The sequence below is a fragment of the Periophthalmus magnuspinnatus genome, chromosome 2 (genome assembly GCF_009829125.3).
Source record: "Periophthalmus magnuspinnatus isolate fPerMag1 chromosome 2, fPerMag1.2.pri, whole genome shotgun sequence".
In the NCBI taxonomy this organism is placed as follows: domain Eukaryota; kingdom Metazoa; phylum Chordata; class Actinopteri; order Gobiiformes; family Gobiidae; genus Periophthalmus; species Periophthalmus magnuspinnatus.
In genome coordinates, this window is record NC_047127.1 from 11846802 (window position 1) to 11859828 (window position 13027).

General features: G+C 37.7%; 1 protein-coding gene across 1 annotated transcript in view; it reads left to right on the forward strand.

The window, feature by feature from the left end:
• slx9 (SLX9 ribosome biogenesis factor) overlaps positions 1 to 9185 on the forward strand; it is a 29112-nt gene extending 19927 nt beyond the window's left edge. Inside the window, exons 4-6 of the mRNA XM_033977434.2 lie at positions 1717 to 1915; positions 7909 to 7974; positions 8101 to 9185. Of these exons, the coding sequence (XP_033833325.1) occupies positions 1717 to 1915; positions 7909 to 7974; positions 8101 to 8224 (389 nt within the window). The 3' untranslated portion in view covers positions 8225 to 9185. The remainder of the gene's footprint in view (positions 1 to 1716; positions 1916 to 7908; positions 7975 to 8100) is intronic.
• The last annotated feature ends 3842 nt before the right edge of the window (positions 9186 to 13027 follow it).

Below are 13027 nucleotides of genomic sequence, written 5' to 3' on the forward strand. Positions count from 1 at the left end.
AGGTGGAAAGGTGCTATATAAATGTTTTTTGGTCTGTGAGCACAATAAATATATTAATTATACCAGTGGAACATATTACTTACCTTTTTTTTTTTTGCAAATTCGGTCTAAAAAGCAAACATTCGTTCCTGTATCTGTTATAATTGTGACTGCCCCAGCTCCCGAGACGCTTCCCCCACCTTCCTCCCCCTCCTCATCATCATCATCATTTTCCATAATTGCCATCAGCCTGAAACTATAGCCTTGTGCTGAGACAATCAATTCTGTGTAAGACAACACTATCCCTGTCTCCTGCCACAGAGGACGCTAATTAGGCGCTAACGCTTCGATCGGAAACAAGAGCTCTACGGACGAGAGGGTTTTCAGGAATTAAGAGAAATTATAACAAAAGGAGCGTCCATTTTGAGGACTTGAGCTCATCTATGCGATGGTCTTTGGTGTACTCGGTTGCACTCATGGGTTGTTGAAACTTTGTAGTTGTTTTAATTGCAGGGGGCTAAAACACACTTTTTTTTTTTAACAAATCCTCAAGAAAATGTACAAATGTTGAACCTCATTTAATGTTTTTAATTGATCATATTAATCTTATGTCTTGAAGTCTTCTAAGCCGACAAAAATTTGTGCTGTGTGAATGAATAATGCTCATTATTCAGTCACTTTTTCACGCTATACAAAAAAATAATAATGTTACTTTAGTTTGGGATGGTCAAATCTGTAGATAATAATTGATCCTGAAACTAGTATCTATACTAGATATTTATTTGAACAAGTACTGATGCTGAAAGTTGACAGTTAAACAAGTCTGTCACACATAACATTACAGTCACATGTTAGCATTTGTCAGTTTTTCATTCAGTCACTTTCACCTTTTTTGTTGAAAATCAAATACCTAAACAAGACCATGAATGTGCGTATTGATCACAGGCTCTTGAAAATGTGTATATATATTTTTTGTTATTAATATTTTGTATTGCATTTTAACATTTTACATTTTATCACCACCCACCCCTCCGCTCCCCCACAGATGGGCACAACTCCCAAATAAAGTACATAAACACACTCAAATGTATACATGTAAATACAAACCAGTATACAATATGAAAAATAACAGTAGTAAAATAAACAAAAATAAATCATATATTTCCATGTTTTTAATGGCTCTGTATTGGTCACCATCATCACTGATACTCTGTGATGATAAGCCACGCTCCAGATCAGACATTATTTATGCACTGTACCTCCATTATAAACTTCTGTTATAGTAGTTTTGTGAAAATGTGTTTAAATCCATTTTGTATTTTTTTGATTTTTCAGACTTATATATATATATTTTTTTTTTGCATTGTGTCAACGTGGGAACTGCTGAACATTCCATCATACATACAGGCATACATGTAGAACCCCCCCACCGTGATGTCACTGCAAAGTATTAATTAGTATTGAAATCATAGCTTTTGAGTTTTGAATTTAGTACAGCGACAACATTATTTAGTTAATTTATTCTAACGGAGAACATGTTAAACTTTCTGGCAGTTTTTGTTTCATGTGGACAGGTCACAGAGATATTCAATTACAGAGATATTCACCATAAACCAGGTTAACACATCTGTAATCTGACAATTAAACAGCAAATTCCGCCATAGTATTCAGACCTGTCGCCAGCTCTTACCATACTAAGTCATATTTGTTTTGTTTTTGTGCTTTTTTTTTTACCAGAGATTAGCTCCATAAAGCAGACCCGGGAGCAGGAGGTAGCTGCAGCACGCAGAAAGAGCACTCCGGTGGTGGGAGACCTCAGGCCGCTCGTGGACGCTCTACCAGAACTGAGCCAGCTGCTAGCGCCTAATGCTAACAAGCTAACGGCTAATGCTAATAACAGCGAAATGAGCCGGAAGAAGAGCAGGAAGAACAGCAGGTGAGCTCCAGTCTAACCACTAATACCTTATCAAATCTACTGGGTACATTTACATGGCCATTATAAATCAGATAACTAGAGTAATCAGACAACCCAATAATTAGATCTGACTTTGGGGAGTGTTTACAGCACAAGAGAAGTCTGATAATCAAAAACACCTGGTCAAACATGTCAGTTAATCAATGGATTTTTGTATTTTCACTGTATCTGTTGTATTTGGTAGACAAAGTACCATGGATTTTAAAATACCTTAACATTTTCTCTTTAAATTTGTCCACATTAGTTCGTCTTTCTTTGCATAATTTCCTTCCTAAAACCCATAGACTGTATAAAGAAGTGGACTAAGTGAGTATAACGTCACCCACAGCGTTCGGCTCCAGTCAGATAAAGCTCATCGAGGCTAACAGTTATAGCTGCAAATTTGGAACTCTGAGTATCATAGCAACCAAAGAGCCAATCCGGAGCGAGACTGTTGACGGTAATGCCCCTTCCCACCTGAACCACTGCTTTAACAGGGAGCCTACACTTAGCAATACTGTCAGTCACACCCGTTGCTAACACTAGTGGGAGTGACCTGGAGGAAAGAAGGTACCTGATTGTGTGTTATTAATGTTCATATCTTGATTTACGGACACAATAGCAAAATAAAAACACCAGGATCATGTAGAGCGGATTAATACGAGCACTTTAAGACCAAAATGACGAGCCTGACACCAGTATTTACGGAGAGAGGGCCAACAGTTTTCCTAATGTAAAGAGGATTGGAGTCGATGAAGCCGGAAGCACGCTCATGGGCGCATCAGCTGTGTGCATTCATATTTACAGTCTATGCTAAAAACCTGCACATACATGAACAATCAGAGAGAAATCAGGTCACTCACATCAGATGGAACTGTTTACAGGACATTTTTGCTGTGCATGTAAATATCAGATATAAGTACTGGCTGAAAGAATCAATCATAGTTTTAACTGTTCATTGTGATCACATTTTCAAACAAGACACAAATTACATTCACTTACATTTTAGCTTTGCATATAATGAATTTGTAGTTATCATACGTCCATATTGCTTCAGTGACGCATATTTGTATATTTATATCTGGTGCTGATATGTAAACCTGAGTTAGACCTAGTTTTGTCATGGTTTAGTCCTAGTCCACAGTTGTACCTGGTTTAGTCCTGGTCCAGACCTCATGTAGTCCTGTGCTGATACGCAGGTTTGACCTTCCTGTTATATGCAACGTTTTGAGGACTTTTCACCATTCAAAAGATATATTTTAAATTGTTAACTGCTACGGTAACAGTCCTAAATCTTTAATCATTGTGAAACCCATGAACTGGATGAAAACATTTTGCTATGAGAAAAAACGGTTTGAAGCAACAATAAAAACAAACCAGTTTAGATGTTAATTTTTCATAGACTTTGGATAAACAACCAGACTGAAATAGCTCGTCCAAAAATATGAGCCGGTATAAAATAAATATTAGTTTCCTCCTTCCTTAATTTCTTAAAGGTCCTATGTTACACTGTTTTCTGGAATTGCCCATCTCTACTGAACTAAAGGTAATAGGAGCTATTAACTTGAAAATGACCACTTCATGACATCACAAGGTGGAAGAGAGTATTTTGAACTTGGACGATGCAGACAGCCCAATTATGCACGATAACTCAACTCCACACTGGTCCCTGACAGGTGTGAAAAGCACTTATAAACTCATGAATTATTAGGATGCTCTGAATGCATAAAGTAACTGAGGAATAACATTGGACCGCTGCAAACTGTTTAAAATGAACTAGTTGTGTTTTTCATGTTTTTTGGCAGTAAACATCAGGTACAGCCCCTTTAATCATCCTAAAAGTTAATTGCTGTTGATGTTTACGTTTGTTGCTAGCTCAAATTAGTGCCTATCAGCATCTCATTGACAAACTCATTAATGTGTAATGCCCGCAGCTCTAAAGGTCACAGGTCAAACTCCGATTAATTCACTATTGACTTCTCACTCACCTGTCTCTTTGACGGAGCAACTGTCTCTAATTACTCACATCTGCAGCAATTCACGTTATGTTTGTTTGTGAAAAATATATGGGCCATTTCATTCTGTGATTATTGTTATTCTTAAAACTTACATCTGACAAAATGTTATATGGAAAATTTGAATAACAATATATCTCCAAAGCCAATTTCATTTTCAGTCACTCCCTAATTGTTTCCATGTTTTTGAGTGCATTCAAAAAATAATTACAATTTTCTGTTTAGAACTCACCGAATAGATCAAAATCTTGTCATTTTGGTTTTAATAATAGAGGATATATTGTTATTCTAATCAAATTCAAGTCATCTTGGTCTCATATTGTGCTCAGAACTGTTTTGCCCTGGTTTTGGGTTTACTCCTGTTTAGTCCTGGTTTAGTCCTGGTTTAGTCCTGGTTTAGTCCTGGTTTAATTCTGGTTTAGTCCTAGCCCGTGGTTCGGAGTTTGTGTGTAGATCTCGTTTAATCCCGGTTTACTTCTGGTTTAGACCCGATTTAGTCTCGGTTTACTCCTGGTTTAGTTCTGGTTTAGTCCTGGTTTAGACCTGGTTTGGTCCTGGTTTAGTCTTGGTTTAGTCCTAGTTTAGACCTGGTTTAATCCTGGTTTTAGTCTTGGTTTAGCCCTTGATTAGTCCTGGTTTAGTCCTTGTTTAGTCTTGGTTTAGTCCTAGTTTAGACCTGGTTTAGTCCTGGTTTTAGTCTTGGTTTAGTCCTGGTTTAGTCCTTGTTTAGTCTTGGTTTAGTCCTGGTTTAGTCCTGGTTTTAGTCTTGGTTTAGACCTGGTTTAGTCCTGGTTTAGTCCTGGTTTAGACCTGGTTTAGACCTGGTTTTGTGCTGGTTTTAGTCTTGGTTTAGTCCTTGTTTAGTCCTTGTCTAGTCCTGGTTTAGTCCTGGTTTAGTCCTGGTTTAGGACCTGGTTTAGGACCTGGTTTAGTCTTGCTTTAGTCCTGGTTTAGTCCTGGTTTAGTCTTGGCTTAGTCCTGGTTCAGACCTGGTTCAGACCTGGTTCAGACCTGGTTCAGACCTGGTTCAGACCTGGTTCAGACCTGGTTCAGACCTGGTTCAGACCTGGTTCAGACCTGGTTCAGACCTGGTTCAGACTTCCTTTATAAACCAAATCAATTGTCACCCTTGTCATCTTGGTCTCATCTTGTCTGGAGTATTCAGAGGGAGAGATTCTGTCATTTCAATGCATTTGTTTCACTTTCCTCTCGGGACAAAGATTTCGACAGCACCCGCCCCGTGTCAGCGCCGCTCGGCCTTCTGGGTAATGATGCAGAGGACATGTGATGTGCGAAAACATTTAGACAGAGTCAGAGTCAGAACGGATTTAGGAAAAAAACATGGCATGTCATAAAAAAGAGTGGTGATTGTTTTAGGTATTTAAGACTTCTTTAATTTAACTTTTCTAATTAAATTTTGCATAACAATCCAGCCCAAATGATAAAAAGCAATCAACGTTTTAATCAAGATTCAATCAAAATTTTACAATTTATTTTGACAAATTTATCTTGGCTAATGAATTTCATCAAAATTGTCAAAGCAGTGTTTAGTTGTACACAAGAACTAAACTAAGACTAGAAGAGGACCAAACCTAGCTTACATCAGGACCAAGTCAGAATCAAACCAGGATCAAACCAGGACCAAGCGGGACAAGAGTGTTGAGAGTGATTTATTTTTGGACTAGATCTGATTTTGTCCTATTTTAAGCCTGGTTTAGTCCTGGTTTAGTCCTGGTTCAGACCTGGTTCAAACCTAGTTTAGTACTGGTTTAAACCTGGTTTAGTCTTTGTTTACTCCCGAGTTAGACCTGGCTTAATTCTGCTTTAGTCCTAGTTCACAGATACCCCTGGTTGAGACCTGGTTTAGTCCTGGTTTAGTCTTGGTTTAGTGTGTATATTTTCATTTCATTCCCTGTCATGATCCCAACACATGATTTTTTTTTTTTTACAGCAGACTCACCACAAACATAAATCTTTACTGCTGGATCTTTTATGGGCATGATGGTCTACCTTCATTTTTATTTATTTTTGGGCGAGACCTGGTTTAGACCTGGTTTAGACCTGGTTTAGACCTGGTTTAGACCTGGTTTAGACCTGGTTTAGACCTGGTTTAGACCTGGTTTAGACCTGGTTTAGACCTGGTTTAGACCCGGTTTAGAGTTGGTTTAGTGTTGGTTTAGTCCTAGTACTAGTAAACCTGGACTAGACCTGGTTTTGTCCTGGTTCAGACCTAGTGTTATCATGGTTTAGACCTGGTTTAGTCCAGGTTTAGTCCAGGTTTAGTCCTGGTTTAGTCCTGGTTTAGTCCTGGTTTAGTCCTGGTTTAATTCTTGTTTAGTCCTGGTTTAATCCTGGTTTAGTCCTTGTTTAGTCCTTGTTTAGTCCTTGTTTAGTCCTGGTTTAGACCTGGTTTAGACCTGGTTCAGACCTGGTTTAGACCTGGTTTAGACCTGGTTTAGACCTGGTTCAGACCTGGTTCAGACCTGGTTTAGACCTGGTTTAGACCTGGTTTAGACCTGGTTTAGACCTGGTTTAGACCTGGTTTAGTCCTGGTTTAGTCCTGGTTTAGTCTTGCTTTAGTGTGAACACAGTATATTTACATTTCTTTCCCTGTCATGATCCCAACACATGATTTTTTACAGCAGAAACCTCACACACATAAATCTTTACTGTTGGATCTTTTTTTATGGGCAGGTTTTTCAATTATCTTTGGTCCGTCTTCGTCTCCGCAGGGCGCCGCCTCACCGCCATTTGTCACCCATCGTATAAATGTCCCGCGTTAAAGCTTTCTCATCAATGCAAGTTCATCAGGAAAAGACCGGAGACCAGGCAGCATGCTAGTCAGTACAGAACCTCATTTATATAGTTGTGCTGCTGTTGTGTTCTTGGACAAGGCACTTCACTAGGGCTGCAACTAACCATTATCTTTGTAATCAATTTAATATGGCAATTATTCTTCCGATTAATCGATTAGTTGTCTGTGAATGTGCTATTTAAAACATTTGAGCTAGGTGGCGCTAAAGTGATGCCTCTGGAACATCGTCACAGAGAAGTAATTTCTGTTCTGTCTTAAAACCTCTTCTCTCTAAACTGTGTATATCTCGCAAAACAATTAATCGATTATTCAATTAGTTGACAAGTATTTCAGTAATCAATTAGTTGTGGTAAATTAGTTAACCTGTTTCAGCCCTACAGTCCACCCACCTTGTCCAAATATGTTCTGTGAGGAGTTAGGCCTGTCACGATAATAACTATATCAACGTGAATACATGGCAGATGGAACAGTACTTTTTGAGGTCAATATTTATTATAGTACTTTTGGTTATTTTTCTGTATTATGATGCGATTTGAGCTGTAGAAGGTTGATTTATGAAGTTCTAAGACTCGTTATAAACACAAACTAACTGCTAAAATGTATTTATTGCAGTTTGTGAGGTTTTTTTTTACAATTTTGTACATTTAGAAAGTATTTGCGGGACAACTGTGCTTTATGGTTTGGTTTTAATAGTATTGTTTATTGTCTATATTTACTTCCACAATATATATCGCACTTCAAAATGTGTTTATCATGACAGGCCTATGAGGAGTGATCGCTTGAAGATGCAGATTGATAGCTACTGTTCATAGCCTGTGTACATAGATGGACATAGCTAAACTGCTAGCCACTGCGTTATAAATAGGAAGTGATTATGGGCATCCGGCTCCATCAACTCTGGCTCCAGTTCACTTTACATTGAATTGGGATGTCATGACATTTTACTGTTCTAATTATTGTGAAAGGAAACATCACGGTTTCACATTTATTCACAATTACTGACACCATGAAATCAAACTTTAATTTAGACATATTTTTGTGTTATAAATGTTATTTCATAGTTCTAATTCTCATGTTATGATCTAAAAAATTACGATTACCTGTGTATCTTTTATATTATAATGCATTTTTGTTTTATTTTTTAGGCCAATGAAGAGGACAGAACCCACCGATTTCAGTCAAATGAAGCAATCTCAGAAACGTAAACTCTTGTAAGTATTATAAAAAATAAAAAAAAGTCTATTTACTTAGAGTTATACTGTATTTGTATTATTATTATTTTTTTTGTATTTTATTAAATCTCCAACGCTGTCTTTTTTTTCCTTTCTTTGCTGCAGAGAGGCAGAGACATCGAGGTTTAGCGCTGCAGTGAAGTCACTTAGCACTAAAGCTAACCCACTCCTGGACATCGGGGAGGTACTGAGGAAGAGGATGAGACAAGAGGAAGAGGGACAGAGCTGACAACATTACAGGAAAATGGACTATAAAACAAAAAGCTACTTATGTTTTGGTACCGCCATCTGGAATTATGTGCTGGAAAAATAAAAAACATTGTAAACAAAACATTTTTGTCTAGTATAGTTCAGAATTCAGAGTAATTAAAGATGCATTGTGTAACTTTTCAGGTCCATGGAGATGATATTGCTTTGGCTAGAATGCCCCACAGTATGGCATTAAACACATCTGTTTCTATGGAGATAAGACTCAGGGTCTAATCTGTGGAAAGGCAAGCCCACACACAATAAGAATACATGTTACGCAATAGAACAACTATATATTTGAATAGATGCAAGAAGGATCAGTTTAATGCCATACTGTGCGCCATACTACTTCTTGGAGTAATAACATTTCCACGGAGACAAGCAGACAAAGTTATAGGTCAGATCTGTGGAGAGGCGAGCCTGCACATTGCAAAAATCCATGTATCTCAAGGTATTTTTGAGTAATAAAATCACCTTTAATTGAATATGTGCAAGATACGTCAGTTTAATGTCTTACTGCGAGAAAATCTTGGCAAAGTAAGAATATCTCCATGGAGACGGACCCTCCACTAGAAAAGTTACATATTGCAGCTTTAAGTCTGATATGAATTGGCCATGTAAACTCAACATATTGATTATAGTGATTGTAGAAAATGTATCCAACTAAAATTAGAAATCACGCCCTTAGTTGTGCATTGTTAACGAGAGTAACAAAGCTTTGGTTAGCAGCATGTAAGCTATTGTTTTTGCTAATCATTTTGCCTTCAAACTGTGATCAAGCTGCTGCTAATCTGCTAAAACGAACTGTCAAAATCTCTGCACACGTCGCTGAGAATATTGTCACTTTTGAGCAAAACAAATGTTGTGTTTGTTAAAATCCTGCCGCAGACCATTAGTCACAGATCCACTGTTTGACCACAATAAACATGAGCTCATTCAAAACGATTATACGGTCTCAACTTTTACTACGACTGTTTCACTGTTTGGAAAATAGTTCAGCGGGGTGACAGAGTAGTTATGTTTGGGGAATCGTGCTTTGGTTTAATTAAGCTGTTAATTTAGTAGTAGTGGTGATGATGGTAGTCGTAGTAGTGATAGTAGTACAGGATAGTATATTAGCACTAATATTGGTGCGGTTCATCGGTATCTTCAGGATTTCTCCATATATCAGGCCAATTGTGTATTTATGTACATAATTTACATGGGTTATAGATTAGATTATAGATTTAAAACAAGATTAGTTTAGCCACAACAGTAGTAGTTAGTGGTAGTAGGAGTAGCAGTAGTTGGGAAAAACAAATCCTAAGTCTATAGTTTAAGAGCATTAATCTTGCCTATCTTCCATTAGACTCAAGTTTGGCTTTGTCACATAAAATGTACTACAATTATTATTTGCTCAAAACGGTGGTGTAGTGCGTTAGGCATTGGTCTTGGAACTAAGTGGTTACCAGTTCTAAAGTGGTACCAAAATACCGGTAATACTAAACCAAATCAAAACTGGGACAAAACTGAAATGAAACTCGGACAAATCAAGGATCAAACCAGGACTAAATCAGGACTAAACCAGGACTGAACAAGGACCAAACAAGGGCCAAACCAGGATTAAATCAGGACTAAGCCAGGACTAAACAAGGACCAAACCAGGACTAAACCGGGACTGGTATCCTTAAATCAGCGTTCAAACTTATTATAAATACATACATAAATACAAATACAATTTCTTTAAACCTTCTGAAGTACTATAATTACAGGTAATATATGTATACACTACTGCTTATGGTACGTAACTGTAAAAACCCAGTAACCTACGATCAAATATAAGTGATATTTATAGGCTTTAGTGTTACATGAACCCAATTCAATTACATAACTATAATGAAACTCAATAGCTTAACTCTTCCCTGTTATTATGATGATGGCAGCGCACGCTCAAATAGCATTGTCTTTAAATAAGCTAAGTGGGATTGAACCGCTAACATCTCTGGCCCTTAATGCTATTTACACCTCCTCACGCTCTCACTGCTATTCCCAGACGAGTAAAAAAAATAAAAAATAAAAATCTGACTCATCTCATCGCCATAGCAACATGTTTTTTTATGTAAATGTGTAAACGAACATCTTGTGAGGCCATCGGAGGCAGAAATATTGTCAAACTGTGTCGATAAAAGGATAAATAGAAGAGAGGGAGTGGGAGGGTTTTGAATGGCAGTCGTACCAAGGTAACTGGAGAGAGGGTTTTAAACTAATTTATTTGATTTTTGTGAAATTAATTAGACTTAAGATTAGTTTTGTCACATAAAATGTACTACAGTTATTATATTTGCACACTGCTTGGAGTGGTAGTGCTGTAGTGCGTTAGGCATTTCTCTTGGAACTGGGTGGTTACCGGTTCTAAAGTGGGACCAAAGTAATACTAAACTATGTCAAAACTAGGACAAAACTGAACTGAAACAAGGACTAAACAAGGACCAAACCAGGACTAAACAGGACTAAACCAAGAGCAAGGACAAAGACTAAAGCAGGACTAAACAGGACTAAACAAGGATTAAACAGGACTAAACAAGAACTAAACAAGGACTAAAACAGGACTAAAGCAGGACTAAACAAGGACTAAAACAGGACTAAACAAGGACTGAACAGGACTAAAACAGGACTAAACAAGGACTAAACCAGGATTGACCTCAGTAGTAGCTGAAAAAACATCCTCGCAGTCATTGTTACTGTAGTACAAATGGTAGTACATCCAGGAATAACCTGAGTACTTCTCTGACATGTATGAGCTCGGCTCCTGTCTTATTCTTTTCCTGTTTTTGTTTCCGACGCACTTTAGCTGTCAGTGTCTGTCAGGAGAGCTTTCAAATGTGGAATCCAAACACACCAATTACTCACCATGTCTTTTAGCACTTCATTCATAAAAAAAACCACAAGAATGTCTGGACCTGTCTGCCCAAAAAGCACAGGAGGAAAAACACGGTTCCTGGGTTCGTTTTTCGGTGTATTGTTGCTCTTCAGACTCCAGATTGTGATGATGTCATAATCTCAGACGGGGGCAAGAGACAGTGTGTTCTGTTAATAACATCGTACTTTATGATGAAATATCCACAAGGTAAAAGCACTAATGTTGAACCTGATTACTCACCCCACAGTAACTCACTATATATAAAACTACATTTTAATTATATTCATTTATCTGCCTTCCATCTGTACATAAATGTGCTTTTCAGTTTTACTATTTTCTATACAAAGATTATCAAGGAATTAAATACATTTTTAAGTGTAATTGTCTAGAAACCCGTCGGGAAATGTACTACTACTACTACTACTACTAAAACAAACTACTACTGCTACTGCTACTGCAACAAACTTCTACTACATCTGCTTCTACCACTATTACTAAAACAAACTGTTACTCCTTGTACTACTATTAATACTACTTCTATTACTACTACTGTCACTACTACTAAAACAAACTACAACTGCTACTATGTGTACTACTACTAATACTACTGCTAATACTACTACTACTACTACTATAACAAACTACTACTACTACTGCTTGTACAACTACTACTACTTCTACTACTACTGCCACTACTACTAAAACAAACTACAATTGCTACTAATAAAACAAAGTGCTACTGCTCGTACTACTGCTTCTACTAATACTACTACTACTACTACTACTTCTACTAATATTACTACAACTATAAGCAATTGCAGCAAACCAAGTATTTTGCACTTCCACTATTACTACTACTACTACTACTTCTACAACTATTTCTATTTTTACTAAAGAAGAATTTCAATATACTAAAATACTTCAATACGGTATTCATATTTTGAATTAAAGATATTTTAACAAATATCAAATACAACTATATCATTATTATAAGCAACTAAACCACACACAAGTATTTTGAAATCCAGGCGTTTTAACCCAAGCCCAGTCCCCTTTGCTGCTACTTCTACTATAACAATCCTACCACTCCAGCAACTCCAACTACTGCTATTACTATTACTACAATAACAAAGCCGGTCCAAGGCACTCAAATCTTTGCATAGTTTTGTCGGTGTATTCAAAATGGCCGCCTGTTCTCGTGTCATATCTTGACTTTGTGCCGTGGTCTGGTGTTTGTCTGCGTGTAAACAGATCTGTAAATGATAAGGCCTGAGCTATGATTAGATTTAGGTAAGAAAACCCCAATCAATAAGGACCGGCCCATTAGACGCCATTAAAAATGTATGGACCAGGCGCAATGAGCATTGTCACCCCGCGGTTTAACCCAGCCCCGTGGAACGCTATCGGGACAATGCTAAAAAGAAGCTAACACGACCAAACAAGCTAACTCCCGACTCTTTAATGAAGTCGCTGAAGTTCTTATAATGTAGTATTGGTAGGTTAAAAGTGCGCTCTAACGTTTGCTTGTCGCCATGGAGATGTTATCGCTTTGGCTGGAACGATGGCGCGAAACGTATCTCCGTGCGACAAGCGGGTGAGCCACACTGCAGATCAGATCTGTGGAGAGGTGCTCACTGTAAGAATGTGTGTAGCAGAGAAACATTCCAAGCACAGGATGATACTACTACTATTACTACTACTAGTAGTACTAATACTTTGGCCAAGGTCACTGGTTCAAATCCCGTAAGAGCATGTACTGTGCTGTTGTTGTGTCCCAGAGCCAAAATGAAGCTAGTCACAAATAGGCTAATGTGTTCTTGAAATACCACCACTACTACTACTACAGTAATTAATGTACTACTACTGTAATTAATGTCCTGGTTT